The 19241-nt window shown below is 36.8% G+C and overlaps 1 protein-coding gene across 1 annotated transcript in view; it reads right to left on the bottom strand.

Annotated features, from left to right (window-relative positions):
* The window catches only part of LOC126248502 (protein unc-79 homolog), an 875350-nt gene that overhangs the window by 568950 nt on the left and 287159 nt on the right, over positions 1 to 19241 (bottom strand). Inside the window, exon 19 of the mRNA XM_049949540.1 lies at positions 12246 to 12418. Coding sequence (XP_049805497.1) covers positions 12246 to 12418 — 173 coding nt within the window. The remainder of the gene's footprint in view (positions 1 to 12245; positions 12419 to 19241) is intronic.

The following is a 19241-nucleotide window of genomic DNA, read 5'->3' as shown; positions in this document are numbered from 1 at the left end:
GAAAGCTTATATTCTCTTCTTGTCTAAACCATTTATTGTCCATGTTTCACTTCCATATGTGGCTACACTCCATATAAATACTTTCAGAAAAGACTTTCTGACACTTAAATCTACACTTGGTGTTAACAAATTTCTTTTCTTCAGAAACACTTTCCTTGCCATAGTCTGCATTTTATATCCTTTCTACTCTGAATATTGTCAGTTATTTTGCTCCCCAAATAGCAAAACTCATCTACAACTTTAAGTGTCTCATTTCCTAATCTAATTCCCACAGCACAGATTTAATTCATCTACATTCCATTATCCTCATTCTGCTTTTGTTGATGTTCATCTTATATTCTTGTTTCAAGACACTGTTCATCCCATTCATCTGCCCTTCCAGTCCTTTGCTGCCTCTGACAGAATTACAAAGTCGTCAGCAAATCTCAAAGTTTTTATTTCTTCTCCATGGATTTTAATTCCTACTCCAAATTTTTCTTTTCCTTTGCTGCTTGCTCAATATGCAGATTGAATAACATTGAGGATAGGCTACAGCCCTGTCTCACTCCCTTCTGAACCACTGCATCCCTTTCATGGCCCTTGACTCTTATGACTGCCATCTGGTTTCTGTACAAATTGTAAATCACCTCTTGCTCCCTGTATTTTATCCCTTCCATCTTCAGAATTTGAAAGAGAGTATTCCAGTCAACATTGACAAAAGCTTTCTCTAAGACTACAAATGCTAGAAACGTAGGTATTCCTTTCCTTAGCCTGTCTTCTAAGATAAGCCATAGGATCAGTATTGCCTCATGTGTTCCAACATTTCTACGGAATCCAAACTGATTCTTCCTGAGGTCACCTCTACCAGTTTTTCCATTTTTCTGTAAAGAATTTGTGTTACTGTTTTGCAACCATGACTTATTAAACTGACATTTCAATAATTTTCACATCTGTCAATACCTGCTTTCATTGGGATTGGAATTATTACATTTTTCTTGAAGTCTGAGGGTTTTTGCCTGTCTCATACATCTGGTTCACGAGATGGAAGAGTTTTGTCATGGCTGGCTCTTGCAAGGCTGAACAGTAGTACTACTGGAATGTTGTCTACTCCCAGGGCCTTGTTTTAACTTAGGACTTTTAGTGCTCTCTCCAATTCTCCACGCAGTATCATATCTCTCATTTGATGTTAATCTACATCCTCTTCCATTTCCATAATATTGCCCTCAAGTACATCAATCTTGTATAGACCCTCTATATACTCCTTCCACCATTCTGCCTTTCCCTTCTTTGCTTAGGAGGGATTTTCAACCTGAGCTCTTGATATTCATACAGGTGATTCTCTTTTCTCCAAAGGTCTCTTTAATGTTCCTGTAGGCAGTATCTATCTTACCCCTAGTGATAGATGCTTCTACATCCTTACATTTGTCCTCTAGCCATCCCTGCTTAGCCATTTTTCACTTCCTATTGATCTCATTTTTGAGACGTTTGTGTTCCTTTTCACCTGCTTCATTTACTGCATTTTTGTATTTTCTTTTTTCATCAAGTAAATCCAATATCTCTTGTATTACCTAAGGATTGTGTCTTTTCACCTACTTCATCCTCTGCTGCCTTCACTATTGTTTCTCTCGAAGCTACCCATTCTTCTTCTACTGCATTTCTGTCCCCTGTTCTTGTCAATCATACCATCTGAAACTCTCTGTAACCTCTGGTACTGTTAGTTTATCCAGGTACCACCTCCTTAAGTTCCTACCTTTCTGCTGTTTCGTGATGACTGGGTGTTGTGTGATGTCCTTAGGTTAGTTAGGTTTAAGTAGTTCTAAGTTCTAGGGGACTGATGACCATAGATGTTAAGTCCCATAGTGCTCAGAGCCATTTGAACCATTTTTTTCTGCTGTTTACCCAGTATTATTTTTTCCTTTCCTTCAATTTCCTTCTATTGAATTACAGGCTCCCCTAACAATATTTTTTTTTTTTTTTTGCTCTTTTAACTCTGTCAATAATTACATTTATCTCATCAAACATTCTTTTAATTTCATCATCATCTACAGAACTTGTGCCACTTTTCTGTACTGATTTTATTCCTTCCTTGGCTATCACAATGCATTCACTATGCTGTTCATAGCTTACCTGCATTAGCATTTTCTTATACTTTATTAGACCCACTCCTGCAACACTGCTATTTGATTTTGTGTTGATACCTCTATACTCACCCAACCATAAGTCATGTTCTTCCTGTCACAACACTTCACTAATTCCCATTTACTCTAACTTCAAATGACAACATCCTCCCAAATAGTCCCCACCATCAAAATCTAATGGGCGACTATTTTACCTCTGGAATATTTTATCCAAGAAGATGCCATCATCATTAAGCCATACAGTAGAGCTGCACACCGTCAAGAAAAATTGTAGCTCTAGTTTCCCCTTGCTTTCAGCCATTCACAGGTCCAGCATAGCAAGTCTATGTTTGCTAAATGTTACAAAAACCAGATCAGTCCATCACACATATTGTTTCCCCTTCAAATACTGAAAAGGCTGCTGCTCCTCTTCAGGAAGTAGAGGTTTATCTGGCATCTCTGCAGATTCCCCCCATTGTGATTGCACTTATGGTACAGCTTTCTGTACCACTGAGATGCCTTATCCTGGTCTATGACTCATGGTGGGCCAGAAGATAGAAAGGAGTATTACAATTTAAGGTCTCATTGACAGTGTGGTGCCTGGAGCTTGACCACTATATAAGGATGTGGAAGGAAATCATCTGTTGCCTATTGAAATGAATCTTTACAGCATTTACCTTAAGCAATTTAGGGAAACAACAGAAAACTTAATTATGAGATGGGTGGGCAGTGATTTAAGCTCACTGTTAGCAAGTATGAGTTATGCATCTCAACCACTCCACAAGTAAGATGAAACAATTAATGTATTTTTACTCATCTGGTCTACTGAAATGGACAGTATTGTAACTGAATTACGATTGGGAGATCTGCAAGGGGTGGGGGAGGGGAAGGTGGTGGGACACTCAGTCATTTGATAAATTTTGTATCAGATATATTTTCATATATTTCTATAAGTATCTGTTTCAGATGATATTTCCTTAAATTCACACTTAATATAACTCTTATGTTTGGAATCATGTACCTGTGGGTGCAATTTCTTATCAAAATTAAGAGAAATATACCTTTTCTGTGTGGTCTGGTGGATCAGTGCTAAGTGCTAGACTATTAATCCAAATGTGGAAGGTTTTATCTCTGGCTAGTGCAAGAACTATTTATGTCAGTTATCCTTTCCTTCACCAATGGCAATGTTTTTCTGATGTGAGGAATACAAGTTCAATTGCAATTAAGAGGCAATGTTAATCTTTAGGGCCACCACTAATTGTCTGAGTAAGTCAACTCAAAGTTTGGAGGGAAGCACTTTCGTGTCCAAACCAACTTTCAGGTTAATGACTGATTTACTTTTTTGTATGTACGTCATTCCAGACATTCATGCTTGTTTGGTCCCTCCCCCTAAACTAACCAACCAACCAACATTCATGCTTTGCCAAAAGAAACAATAAAACATATTCACTAACAATTAATGATTTATATTTAATGTTCAAATACAATGACTAGAAATACTATAGTCCCCAACAGCATTGATGGCCTCTGGGCCAGAGATGTGCAATAGACAATTTTGTAGCTAGCCAGTCAGTTACATAAGTGGTTTCCACGTTCTGTACTGTATAAACTTCCATCATATTTGAGCATTACACCATGTTTTCATGCAAATTGGTGATTGATTGATTGATTTATTGATTTGGTTTTGTGTGTGTTCTCTGAGTTCTCTCCTAATGGCTAAAACATCCAGAAGGTGACAAATCTTTCAGAAACAGCCAAGGGACTTTATTTTTAAAGTATACTCATTCTTCAAACATGCAAGTTCAAGCAAGCCAGTCAGTGGCATTGTAAAAGGGCAGGAATGCATTGCAGCAGCCTGTGGTGATATTGGTGTATGAACTGATAAATGAATTGTGCAGGAGGCCAAGCTGTTTCAGCAGGCAAGTGGAAAAGTAGAATTTAGGTCTCCAGGGAATAAACATAGTGTGCCAAAATGGGTGACAGGAATTGACAACTTTGATCAAGATGATTTATGATTAAAAGTTTTTGAATTTTATTAAAGAGGTGAGTTCTCCACAACAGCGAAATTGCTCACCATCATATGTGAAGCTACTGAGTTTGAAGGAATGGCTAGGTCAATGCAAAGAATATTGAAGAATATCAGATTTAAACATGTAAAATCTAATGACAGACAGAAATTTTTAATGGAGCATAGCGATATTGTTGTTGCTAGAATGATGTTTCTAAGAACAAGGCATGAACTCAGATCAGAAGAAACATCAACTGTGCTTTACTTTTACAAAAGCACACTACAAATTTTATCTGGCAAACATCAGAGGGACAAGATGGTTTGAAAGTTGTAGTGGTGAAAAAAGTGTATGTGAAATCTTATGGGACTTAACTGCTAAGGTCATCAGTCCCTAAGCTTACACACTCCTTAACCTAAATTATCCTAAGGACAAACAACACACCCATGCCCGAGGGAGGACTTGAACCTCCGCCAAGACCAGCCGCACAGTCCATGACTGCAGCGTATTAGACCGCTCGGCTAATCCCGCGCAGCTGTAGTGGGAAAAGGAGGGCATCTTATAATATGTCATGACAGTTATGCTGTTACTGGATTTCTGTCTCAAAGTAAACTTGCATACCAAATTAAATCAGAAACCAACTTCAACTACCATTCTGAAATGAATGCAGAAACATTTTGAGAATGTTTTCAGAATCAGCTGTTACCTTATTTGCATCCATGCCCTGCCATTGTTATGGACAATGCAAGCTATACCTCTCACTAGAAACATGAGAAAAGTGATATACTTTCATGGCTGAAAAGTAACCATATACGACATACTGAAACAAACAAGAGCAGACCTGTTGAAGCTCATTAACATTTCGAAAGGCAGCAGTAAAAAATATAGAATTGATTCTCCAGCTCTGCAACATGGTCACCTCTTTATTGGTGCCATTATAATCCCAAAGAACTGGTGTGATCACAACTGAAGAGATATGTGACAGGTAAAAATATTACATTTAAACTAGCAGACACTGAAAGGCTGGTACATGAAGCAATAAACAAAATCACTGTTGTTGATTAGGAAAATTACATATGTCACATTGACAAAGTGCAAGAAGATTACCAGAAAGGAGTTGTTTGAGATGAAATAATTGATTCATTTATTGTCAGTCTGGCACCCACATCCAGCAATTCCAGTTCTGAAAATAGTGACAGTGAAAAATCTGAATAAAATGGTATGCGATGGAATGTAAAATTAGTTTGTAATTGTCATGGAACATTTACTTTGTTGTCAAGTGGTCTATGAAGTAGAAAGAAGTTCAGAGCATAATATGTTTTGTAATGGAAATTTTATTTTACTTATCTCACTATTCTGATGACAATATAATGTTGTTTAAAATGTTGTACATCCTGCTGTGGATATTTTATGTTTGATTCTTTTGTCATTTTGTCAATAAAGTAAGATGCAGTAGAAAGTGTAATCCATTCTTTAAGGTGCAATTTATTATAAAATTCACTATGCAGTGTGAGAATCTGTATCACTGATTTTTCTTCATGTTATTATGACTGGGGAAGATTGAATGCACATTCCATTCTATAATGTGTATCTTACACTTATTAGGTACACTCAATAATTTTATCACATTTGTAGTGCATCATGAACTAGAGAATAGTGAGGTAAATTGAAATTTGGCTACTAATGTATCTGATGTCCCAGCGCATTCAACCGAGTTGACAATGCAGCATTCCTTCTTAACTGTTTTTGCAGAGACCATTAACACTGATGCCAAACATAGTAGATGTCAGCAGTAACTTTGCATGAAATGGCATTACTTATTTTAAGGCTGCATGCAACAGAAGGGCTGATATCGGTGGTCTATGATACACTTATTGATAACCAGTCTTTGCACACAACTCATCCTTTCCTCTCTCCCCAAGCCATTTCATCACCTGCTTACTATGAGTCATGCACTAGCTTCTCACTAAGGTATAATTGCAAGCTACCTCACACAGACACATCTTTGAATAAGGTTTTATATAGAACCTTTAACTTGGACTTTAAATTTGTAACTACTCTTAGGATCAGTGGATACCATAGCACAATTTTGCCATAGGGCATATTAACATTACTAGCACAAGGGACCAATTATCAGCTTGTTCTCATGTGTCGGTGCAGCAAAGAGGATGATCTCCTGTATTTCTTTGAAAATAAATGTTTTCTATGTATGATTACCATAAAGAATGAATAATTCCAATGCTTGTGGTATGTTTCATCACACAATAGCATTATAGTTTAGTGATTATTTTACATATGTATATATTAATGTGGTTTGCGTAGGTTCTGGTCTCAAGTATCTTCCTGTAATTATACAACATTACACTTTTCTCTTCTGTTGATTTACTTATTTCATGTTTTAATAGAATGCTCCAAACTTTATATCAGTTGTGAAGAAGTTTTTTGGTCTTTTATTAATTATTATTATTATTATTATTATTATTATTATTATTATTATGCATTCAGTAGATGATATGGGTTTATATAAGTTTTCATCTCAATGTTGACATGTATAAAAGAAAGTGTCCCATGTCAGACAATGAACTGCTTGCACATTTCATTGATGTCTAGGTACCATATAATGACCATCATGTGAGATAGCATAAACGTTAAAATACTGACTCAGATTTTATGGAGGGTTCAAATTTCTACCTAGTCACACTAATTCAGATATTCTGTCAGTTCTCTAAATGTACTTAGATGGGTCATTCTACAGGAACATAGTTGATCCTTAACCTGATCCTTGCTGAAATTGAAATACTGTTCCATTTCTACTTATCTCACTTTCAACCAGCTCCATTTCCACTTACCTCACTGTCAACAACATTTTAAAATCTAAACATTCAATCTGGAGTATAATTGCCATGGCTCTATAAAATGAATACTAAGCATTATTATATTATTAGCATTCAAAAGTATGGGTTTATTGCTTTTGAAGTTTTTTGACATGCTCTTAAAATTACATGTTTAAATGTTCTGAGAGAGGTGTTTATGGATTGGACAGACTTAAAACAAAGCTACAGCCCTCCTCAACTTCAAGGATTGCTTCAGCATTACAATGCTTTTCTAGGCCTCTTCCTATTGAAGGTGGTTTGCCTTCTGCTGACATATGAACAGGTTGACCCAGCCTTTTATGGAGGGCCTTCAGTTCCATGTTGAATCCAAACTACTTCAAAGCATAGCATTTTTTTTTCATAAAAATAAATCATTTCATAAAGTCAAAGAAGCAGAAACATACATAAAAATTTAGGGTCCATTGGAGACTGAACAGTTAATAAGACAGTGAATGGATCTCAGTTGTTACTGATTGCCACATAGAGGGAGGAAGTTGTATGGGAAGGAGAGAGGATAAGGAACTGGCAGGTAATAAAGAGTGAGACAGATGGCTCACAGCAGCACTTTTGTTTTTGAACAGCTCAAAATATATGACAAGGAGAATCAAATAAAACAAAATCATCCAAAGACCCAAACCTGTATCTCTATCTGAATTATAAGCAAGTGTGAAATAAATATATTCTTGTCATGGGAGATGGAGTACCTTAATTATTTATGTAAATCCAAATACTTCAGGGTTGGTGTGTCATTAAAATAAGCCCTCTCATCAAAGGCACCAGAAATAGACATCACATGAGTCTAAAAATGCTACATTATCTCTCTGCTGCTTTGTTGAATAATTTGGAGGCTTCATCTGAGGTAGATCTTGTCTCAGACAGGTAGTCATTTAAGCTGAATGAAATGTGCTGGATTCCAATAGTGATTTGATTTATATGTTATTCGATAAGTTGAGCACATATACCACTTCAGATGTACAGTGGTAAGATGTAGAGAGTCAGGTTGTGAAAAGTGTGGTTTTTTGGACAGAGAGAAGCAGAAATATACAAGGCAGCAAGAATCACAATGCAAACTGCCATTTTTTACATGTGGAAACCACTGCACGAGATAAAAAAAGTTACACCTGACAGAAGAAACCTAGAACTAAGTGGGAATCAAACAGTTTCCCAACTAAAGAGGGAAATACAAATCCAGCTTCCATCGAAAAGGTTCAGAAAAGTGGTAAAATAGGGATAGCTTTGTAGAGGTTGAACTGCAAAATGCCTCATAAGTAATCAATACTGGATGATACAAAAATGATTCACTAGACTGGAGATCATTTTAGCTTAAAGTGCAATATAAATACATCAGAGTTTGTTATGTTGTTTTCCACCAACGAACGAATAAAGTAGCCATATTTCTTGTATGGTTTATTAGACACACAGCAGTGCAGATTTACAAAAGTAGCCATATTTCTTGTATGGTTTATTAGAGACACAGCAGTACAGATTTACAAACTCACATGATACTAACTCTAAAAAAGAAAGAATGTAGATGTATTGTCTCTGTGCTCTTAGGGAAGCCCTCCAGACGTAAATACATATATTGTAATATATTGACTGTATCTGTATTATACATCTGTGATGGCATAAAACAAGAAATTTAAAAATAAACTGCAGAACCTTATCATGATTATAGAAAATAAAAAAGTAGACAAAAATATTTGTGGTACAGTGCTAAGCACTGGCTGTCACACAATCCACAGTGGTATGCAAATTACATGCACACTTTTTTGGGTCACCAGTCTTCTGTCAGCTTTGACATGGCCTCCCATGAATTCATCTCCTGCACTGATCTCTCCATTTCAGAGTAGCACTTGCACCCTATGTCTCCAATTATTTGTTGGATGTATTCATGTCTTCCCCTAGAATTTTTACACTCTACAGTTCCCTCTAACCAAGGCAGTTACTACCCAATGCACTAATACATTTACTATCATCCACTCCCTTCTTACTGTCAAATGTTTTCCATTTGTTCCTTTCTTTGCTGATTCTGTAGAGAACTTCCTCATTCCTTATCTTACCAGTCTACCTGATTTTCAACACTCTTCTGTAGCACCACATCTCAGATGCTTCTGTTCTTTTTTGTTCCTCTGCCCACTATCTGATCAAAAGTATCCAGACACATATTAGAGTACATTAAAATGGGGTGTGTCCACACTTCACCTTTATGACTTCTTGAATTCTCCTGGGGCATTTTCAGTGAGGTGTCTGAATGTCTGTGGAGGAGTGAAAGCACATTCTTCCTTAAGAACCCAAACCAGAGAAGGTACCAATGTTAGATCCTGGGGTTTACAGCAGAAGTTGACAGTCTATCCCAAAGATGTTCCACTGAGTTCAGGACAGAACTCTGGGCAGGCCTGTCCATTTCAGATATGTTATCGTCCACAAAACATTCCTTCACAGATGGTGTTTTGTAACACGATGCATTGTCATGCTAATACAGTCACTGTCTTCGAAATTTACCTATATTGTACATAGTGCACAATGTTGTAAAACATTTTCATATCCTTCCACATTTAGTGTTTATTTAAGCACAATAAGGCGGCCGCATCCTAACCATGAAAAACACCCCCAAACCATAACACCAGTTTTCTGTGCTCCAATGTTGGCACTACACACACTGGCATATTAAATTCTCCAGGTATTCGCAAACCCACACCCTTTTATGGTATTGCCACGAGGTATAGCATGATTCATCACTTCAAATCACTCATTTCCATCATCCACTGTCCAGTGGTGTTGTTTGTTACACCACCTAAAACGCTGCATAACATTGACTACAGAAATGTGTGGTTTATGAAGAACTGCTCGACCATTGTATCCCATGTTTTTTAATTCCCTATGCATAGTCACTGCACTAGCTGAAATGCTGGTAGTACTTTGTAACTCATGATTCATCCCTTCCACTGATTTAAAGGACCCTTTTACTGATACTCTCCCAATGTTCAGCAGGCCCTGTCCATCAATACATGCGATCTGTCCGGTCTTGGTTTAGCTATGGTTGCTCCTTCATGTTCTCACTTCACAGTAACGTCACCAATAGTGAACTTGGGCAACTTTAGAAGGATTGAAATGCCACTGATAGATCTGTTACTCAGATGACATCCAATGACTAGTTCATGTTCAAAGTCATGAGCTCTCTTGACTGGCCGATTATGCTGTTACTGCTTCTCTACTGACAGCACAGTATTTCCCACCATCTTTTATAATGGTGGTTTCACATCACATGACTTCTGATGATTGGTTGGTTGGTTTAAAAGAGGGGGCGGGGGGGGGGGGGGGGAAGGACCAAACTACTAGGTCATCGGTCCCAACTGATGGTCAATTCCATATTATATAGGGGTGTCCAGATGCTTTTGATTAGATAGTTTATATAGGTGTAGAAACTAACTGATAAGAAGCTTTTCAATACAGATTATGAATCAAATATAGAAATTCAAAACATTGAGACGAAAAAAGCTACAAAATGTGTGTGTGAAAAAATTACTTTGGACATAAGATTTAAAGTAAATTTTAATGTTTTGACTCAAGTGCAACTTATGTTCCACAATATACAAAAAACAACTGAAAATAAATTGGAATAAGAAGAAATATGGCACAAATATCATTACTTCACATTACAAAAATTCCTCTAACAGTTTCAAACATTTTATTATCATTCACACTACAATGGTATGGTTATCAAAATATTTAACTTCCTGGCAGATTAAAGCTGTGTGCCAGAGTGAGACTCAAACTCTGGACCTTTGTCTTTCACGGGCATGTACTCTACCAACTGAGCTACCCAAACATGTCTCATAACCCATCCTCATAGCTTTACATCCACAAATACCTCATCTCCTGCCTTACAAATTTCACAGAAGCAATCCTGCCAGGAAGTTTCATATCAGTGCACACTCCACTGCAGTGTGAATATTTCTATCTGGAAACATGTCTGAGGCTGCAGCTAAGCCATGTATCCACAATATCCATTCTTCCAGAAGTACTAGGTTTGCAAGATTTGCCGGAGAGCTTCTTTGAAGTTTGGAAGGTAGAAGATGAGGTATTGGTGGAAGCAAAGCTGAGAGGACGGGTTGTGAACCATGCTTGGGTAGCTCTGTTAGCAGAGCACTTGCTCACAAAAAGCAAATGTCCCAAGTTGGAGTCTACATCTACATCTATACTCCGCAAGCCACCCAATGGTGTGTGGGTCCAGTACACAATTTTAATCTGCCAGGAAGTTTCATATCAGTGCACACTCCGCTGTAGAGTGAAAATTTCATTCTGGAAACATCCCACAGGTTGTGGCTAAGCCATGTCTCCACAATATCCTTTCTTCCAAGAGTCCTCATCTTGCAAGGTTCGCAGGAGACCTTCAGTGAAATCTGGAAGATAGGAGATGAGGTACTGGCAGAAGTAAAGCTGTGAGGATGGGTCATGAGTCATACTTAAGTAGCTCAGTTGGTAGAGCACTTGCCCGTGAGAGGCAAAAATCCCAAGTTTGAGTCATGGTACAGCACGCAGTTTTAATCTGCCTGGAAGTTTCATATCAGTGCACACTCCATGGTAGAGTTAAAATTTAATTCTGGAATCAAAATATTGTTGTATGTACATTTGAATTTGACACTAAAAATATATATTGAAAATCATTTTTATACCAACAGCACTCATTTTAAGGAAGATTATTTTAAGTTCACTGTAAGACAATTAAGTGAGGAAAATAAACAATTATTTATGCCTATAGTTACTGATACAGTGTTTATTGGCTTATGAAATTTTCTTCCTCACTACCAATTGCATTCAAGTATGGGGATACATCCATTCATAATGGCTGTGGAGGATTTAACTGGGCCAACACTAAATTTCATTATATCATTTGTAGAACGCAGGTAATTCATGATCATGGATGTTTGTATATTTTTAGGACCCTCCTTGCATTTATTTTGTTTTCAATACAACATTTGTTATTTAGTGTGCATACTTCATAATTATCAAACAGATTTGTACCCTCCAAGGTTTTTTAGCACTATCCTGGATGAGAAGACTCTGGCATCAATTCTCGTGTTTTTGTCATCTTTTGTTTCTGCCTTATCATATGCTACTTGGCAAACACAATTTATTCCTATCTTTATTATATCATAGTTTTATAATGAAGATCTGTATAAATGTTTAATTGAATAAATTTAATTATTAAAAGTATGTACAGTGTGCAAATATCTGTTCAAAGTTTCACATTTTAATATAAGTGGTACCTGTAACAATTGATGTATAAACTGTAGCTGCTGTGGAAGTTCTTCAAGAGAAAAACGAAATTTCCCTACAGATGTGTGCCAGAAGTCTGATAGTTCTTCCTCTTTACCCGTATCAATGGGCTCGTCATTTTCTCCAACCAATGTTGGCTTTGCAACCTGAACTGTGGCTGTGGCTGTGAAATAGAATTAGAAATTATAAAATTTAAGAACTACTGTACCTTAAAATCTGTTGTATGTAGGCCTACATGTTATACTAATTTAAAAATATGAAAATGTTCTAATGTTCTGTCAGAAATAACACAATGTCATAGCTTACATTGACTTCACACACACACACACACACACACACACACACACACACACACACACACGCACACACACACACACACACACACACACAGGCATGCATATGCACATGCGCCCCTCCCCCCCCCCCTTTCCCACACTCACATATGCACACACATATGCACACACGTGCGCGCGCACACACACATACACAAACGCACATACGGTGTTGTCACAGAAGCAGGTGTGTGGGTGTAGGGGAGGGGGGGAATGCACATACATGTATGCATATGTACATACTTAAAATCAAAAGCTGTAGCTTGAAATATAGTCTAATTTTTTGTGTTATTACATTTGTCTATGTCTCAAGCATTAAATAATTGCATGTGAGTCATTGCCTAAACTCATTTGTATTTATTAATTCCATCCTGGAATTTTCATTATCATAGTATCTATCTTCATGCCTCCCAATTAATTAATGAATCTACTGGTATTTCATCATTTACCATCTATGACAAATTTCAAAGAAAATCATGTGTTTACTATACTTCCATTTGCCACAAATTTTAAATTCATTACAAAGTTTTTCTTTGAAATTCAAGTATAATAAATACATACAAATCCTGTAAAAATTGTATTTGACCTAGGTTAACAAAAAAAAATGTTCTATACCTAATTGTTACAATTAACATTCCCCATTTCATCACTGCAAACTACTCTGAAAGTTTTTTTATAGAGTGAAATTTGCAGGCACTAGTAGAGTCTGAAGTGTTTCCTTGACGAATGGCGTTCTTTTATTGTTATCTAATTTGTCAGAAATGATCAAAAGCACGTGACCACATCAGGCAGGAATGAAGCATGGCAGACTTGCAGAGAGACATGCTTCAGCTTAGAAAATCTCCCATATATTTATTTTACAATTTAAATTTTTGTGTAAATTAGATAATAAAATTTTGATTGAGATGCTTATTCTGAAATTTTTGACAAAATGTGTTAGATAGGTAAGAATAATTTCACTGTGCATGTGTCAAAATTTCTTGTGTCCCATAGTTCCACAGCATTGCACTGACATGCAAGAAACACATCAGATGAACTATTGATATGCTCAGAACTGATGGTCTCAACCTCTAGTGTGTACCCATGACAAATAAAAGAGAGATAGGTTTTTTTTTTTTTTAATAACAACCAAATATATCTACATCTTCCTCCATAGCTGTATTGCGTTTCCAGTTTTGAGAGATTCTGATGCTTTCATTGTGACAACTGGCATTTCATTTTCATTTACAATATTACGTAATTCCATAACTCCTACATTTCAGGTATTGTAGGGAAACTAACATACATTGCACTTAATCAATATCTAACATTTACTCAGGTGAAAAATGGTAATACAAAAAAATAAAAATTAATGTAATTCAAACATTTTGTTGGTAAAAAGACCAGCAACTCAAATTTCATTATTATTTATTCAGGTTCCTGTCATAGCTGTGTAAAATTTCTTGGTTTTGATTAGTTTTGAATGTTAATGTTCATTATCATGTCATTGCTTGGACCATGTAAATGCAGACAATGATTTGAGAATGTAGTCACCATCAACAAACTGTGTGCAACTGTGATGTATACCTGGAGGGGAAGAATTTACATTCGGCAGTCAATAAAATTTCTTTTTAGATACAATAATGTTTTGTATGTCTAGATTGTCAATTGTCCCTGTGACAAACTAATGAAATCCTTCTTTGCAGAATTCGGAAAACCTCTAGGTCAATAAAAACTTAGAGATGTTATTGAAAGCTGCTTCCTGCAAACTACAGAAACCTGGGTAAAAATTTTGTAGAAAACTAAAACTGCCATCCAAAAAAGACTGCAAGCAACAAGCAGTAAGAAATAATTATGCCATAAATAAAAAAAAGTTATATCTTTTTCATTTCATGTCATTATTTATCACATAGAATAGGGTGAATGTTTTGGAGTTAGCACCAAATTAAGACATAAAACTATCAAAGTGAGAGTTGATGCATGTTAAGAGAAAAATTAGGACATGTTAAGATCTTCCATAGTTATACTGCTGAAATCTCCTTAATTACAACAACATGTAATAGATGGCACCACTCACAGTGTACATCATTGTCAAATTTTCTGTAACAGTTCCTGCCTTCCTAATCTAGATAGTGCACACAGTGCACAAGTGGACCCAAAAATATTGTGAATGCTGATATTAAAACACATTATATCACTTGTCAAATATTACAGGCTGCCTTGTATTCAATTCACTTGCACTTATTAAACACTGTTTCTCAGCTTACATTGTGGTTTAAACCAGTATGCAAGGTATGTTCAAAAAATTCCGGAACATTCATACTTTCACACCAATGGTGTGTTGGAGTGAAATGCAGTTGGCATCCCTGCACATACCTGCGTTTAATGCATAACTGACAATAGTTTCATTGCTGTATGTCTGTTAGTTATTGTTCAGTGCTGTACTGATTAGAATGTTGTGTCACAAAGTTTGTGAATTTCAAGATGGCAGAATTAAATGACCAATGAGTGTCAGAATTAAATTTTGCATGAAACTCAAGAAAACCTTTACAGAGACACACTAAATGATGCAGGAAGCCTACAGTGATCAGTACTTAAGCCCTACTCAGTGTTATGAGTGGTTCACACAGTTTAAAAACGACCAGACAGATATAAATATGAACCTCGTTCAGAATGCCGTTCGACGTCTGCCAAGTCAGTCAGGAACGTCAATGAAATTGTGCATGCCAGTCAAAGGTTGACTGTCTGAGAGGGCAAAAGAATGTAACATTTAAGTTGTATCTTGTGACGAAATCCTGACGCAGCATCCTGAAAGTAATCGTGTTGCTGCCGAGTTCATCCCACCACTCCTGAGTCAAGGCCAAAATGACCTATGCCTCACAGTCTGTGAAGAACTTTCGGATTGTGCAAATGAGAACAAGATGTTCCTTAAGAGAATCATAAATGTTGATGACATGTGAGTCATGATGGGTAATGATGTTGAGACAAATATTCAGTCTTCACAATGGATCAGGAAAGGTTTTCCAAGACTAAAAAATAGCTTGTCCAGTTCATCTGTCAAAGCCGTGATGATAGTATTCTTAGAGTTTGAAAGACTAGTTCATCCTGAATTCATGCCACTAGGACAAACTGTTAATCAATGATTCTATTGGAATGTGTTGCGATGCCTGTGAGAAAATGTGAGGAGGAAGTAGCCTGAAATGTGGTGGGACAATTTGTGGCTCTTGCATCACAATACTGCACCTGCACATTCATACCTGCTGGTGCATGACTATTGTACAAAAAAATCACCATGCTGCCTCATTATCCGTAACCTCCTGACTTGGCCATTGTGCGCTTTCCTTTTTTATTTCCAATGTTGATAACCCAATTGAAAGGACGAAGATTTGCAGTGATAGATGAGATAAAAAAAATTTGCAGATGGCACTTCACATGGTCCAGCAAGTGGCATACCAAGACTGCTTCTGGAAGTGGAAACAGCATTGGGAGGGATGTATCAATTGTGGAGGAGGATATTTCAGACATGACCATGCACAATAAGTAAAAGGCATGCATATAAAAAATTTGTGGACAAAGTTCAGGAATTTTTTGAACAGACCTCATATTTTAAATTTTCCGCAAGTTTCCGTGTGATGCAGTGTCATTCTTTCTGCCACATGGCCTGCTGTCAGTCACGAAAATTCTTATAAGTATTAAAATGTCCCAACTCTTGAGAGATCCATAAACAACCTTCTTGCACTTCATGCATGACAGTTGTGGGACTAAATTATTAGCCACTATGGGGCAACCAACAAGTATGGCTGTTGAGAGGCTTCTGTCCCACAACAGAAGTTGTGGTATTCACTGTATGAGTCATGCAGTTGGTGAGTCATTGAAGTATACAGGCATTTTGTTGCATACTCAGTGTTTGACTGAGATGTTTAAATATATTTGTCACCACTGATTTAAAAAAACTGTAATTAATTGTGACCTTAAATCCAACTTACTTGTGTTAGTTAATTTTATATTCCATTTAGGTCTACATTGGAACACATTGTTCTTAATTCCAGTGAAGTTTTCTGTTAACTCAGTATCCTCTCACTCTTGATGTTTATTTCCATTCCTGAGTCCATTTCATTCCAGTTTCCAAGCACACTTTTACGGTTGATCTGTATCTCCAGTTGTCAATCTGACTCTATGACCACTGAAAATTTCTTTCCTATCTAATTGCTGTTGTAGTTCACTCTAGATATCAGTAGGGTTCCTTGTTACCTCTAATTCTTTATATGCTATCTTCTTTGATTGGGATATGATTTTTCTCAGAGTCTTTATATCTTTTAGTTTTAGTGTCCTCAGCAATCTTTTCCAGACCATGTTCAGGCATTCTGAAGCATACTGTTCTGAAGGTCACACTATGGTGTTGTAATGTCAGAGTTTTAATTTGAGGGAATGGGATTTAGTTTTGTAAGTGTTCTTACAGAGATGGATCCTGTTTCCATTTTTGTGTACCTATTCTTCATGGCCATATCTTCACTGACTTTTGTGGGTATCCATTACCTGACATACATGAGGGAAATTGTCTTCTGCATTAATGTGTTACCAAACAGGATCATGTTAGGGCTCTGATGTTTGTGATGAAATCTGTCTTAGATCCAGTATAGTTGAGGGAGGAGAGATGGCAGGTAGCTTCATTTACATGGATGCTAAAAGTGTGAAGTCATCTACAAAGAATAGGCAATTGAACACTAACTTGTTCTTGTAACCATCTCTCAGTCTATAGTCATCTGTAAGTGTCTTAATCAATTCTCCAATTCACAAATAACTTGCTCCAGTAGGTAGTTGAAGACAAATGTGAGTAGGCCATGTGTTTGTCTAAAGCTATTTCTGATCTTGAAGTTTCTTGAGAGTTCTCTTCTGAATATTAAAATGGTTGATGTAATGGCAAGTTTTGCTTTCACAAGGTTCAAGGGCTTGTTGTCTAAGCCCAGGTTAGTTCGTGTCTGGCAGAGGAAATGTTTGTCCACTGACACACAGGCTTTTGGAAGCCAACAAAGATACTGTAATGGTTTTTACATCTATGTGTTACATTCTCGATAAAACCATGAGTTTTATTTTTAGATGTATTGGGTGACAGAGATAAGGTTTTTTTACCTTGCAAGGTAAAAAAAAAAAAAAAAAAAAAAAAAGGGAAGGAAATTTTGACCTCTGATAAGTGGAAACTTTGGAGAGGCAACTTTGAATTTAAACTTTGTTATTGTGACAACAGATATGTAAGTCAGAATTTTGATGTTCTGTTTATTAAAAGACACTATTGTTGATTCATTATGTGCATGTATGGGCTGATGATCAGTCAAGAGATGTAAATAATGTGAATATATAAAACTGGAAAGAAATAATCACAGTTGAGCCATTGGCAGAGAAGCATATCATGGCAGCATGAGAGGACAATGCCAAATTGGAATCATTTGTGGCAGAGGCAGCTGGAGGGTTGGTTTTTGTTTTCTGCTAGTTTTTGTATGCACTTTCCATTAACTTTCCACTATAAATTCTGTGTTGTTGATGTGACTTTTAAGCAGTGTGTATCTATAATGCAAAGTAAAGAGTGCAATACTTATTTAACAGTAGATACTTTCTTGAAAAATAAAGTATAAATTTACATATTATGTGTAGTGTTTATTGTTTTCTGTGGATTGAACCATAAGCCTTCAGTGGGTGATGGATTGCTCTTTGTCACTGAATTGTTTCATGGTGCCTGAGTACCAGTGTCAGCAGGTGTCTGAGTGAACCAGAACAAACAGCTGTTTCAGTTGCATTGCTGCTTACTGCTTTTTTTTCATCATCTACTCAGCAATGTAAGAAATTTAACAGATAATAAAATTAACTACAAACACAAAATGAAATCATATTTGCTTGACATTTCATTCTAATCCCTAGAAGGATTACTTCAATGTTTTAGTATGGTGTGTGTGTGTGTGTGTGTGTGTGTGTGTGTGTGTGTGTGTGTGTGTTTGTTTGTGTGTGTGTGCGCACGCGTGTACACATGTGTGCGTGCGTGCGTGTGAGTGTGTGTGTGTGTGTGTGTGTGTGTGTGTGTGTGTGTGGTGTGGTAAAAAGAAAAAAAAAAGAAAAAAAGAAAGAAAAAAAAGGAGAGAGAGGGAGAGAGAGATTTGACATATACAACCTCAAACTACTGGATGCATGTGGGGAGGAGGGGGAGGAGGCCAACATGTAAATTAAAAAATCATTTGAATGGTTTGTATGTTGCCATATTTTTTGCTAACAAAGCATTGTGCAATTGTAATAGTGACTTTTTCCACACCACAGTGACAGGTTGCAATTATGGCTGATGGAACATATGAATAAATAACAGGTGACAGCTGCATTTGGCTTCGTTCACACTCCATCAGGCATCTTCTGTTTGAATGGCCTGGCTGTCTGAATATGTCACCACAGCTCAGCCGCCCCAACAGTTTCATGGTGTGTGAACTAGAGCCTAAATAAAATGCAAAATTGATGCTAGAGTCCTGAAACATATGCCTCGAATCTGGAAGGTGGTGATGCTAATAGTGTTTGGGAAAGATTTTTGCTAGTGACTAAACAGGATGGAAGTCATGTTGGTTATATGTACCCTTGCAGGTGCTCTGCTCTCCTATCTTTCTGTTCCACTATGAGCCATCTGAAGGCACATGTCTTTAC

This window comes from Schistocerca nitens, chromosome 3 (assembly GCF_023898315.1).
Source record: "Schistocerca nitens isolate TAMUIC-IGC-003100 chromosome 3, iqSchNite1.1, whole genome shotgun sequence".
NCBI lineage: Eukaryota > Metazoa > Arthropoda > Insecta > Orthoptera > Acrididae > Schistocerca > Schistocerca nitens.
Note: the sequence above shows the minus strand (reverse complement) of the source record. Positions and strands in the feature narration are given on the sequence as shown.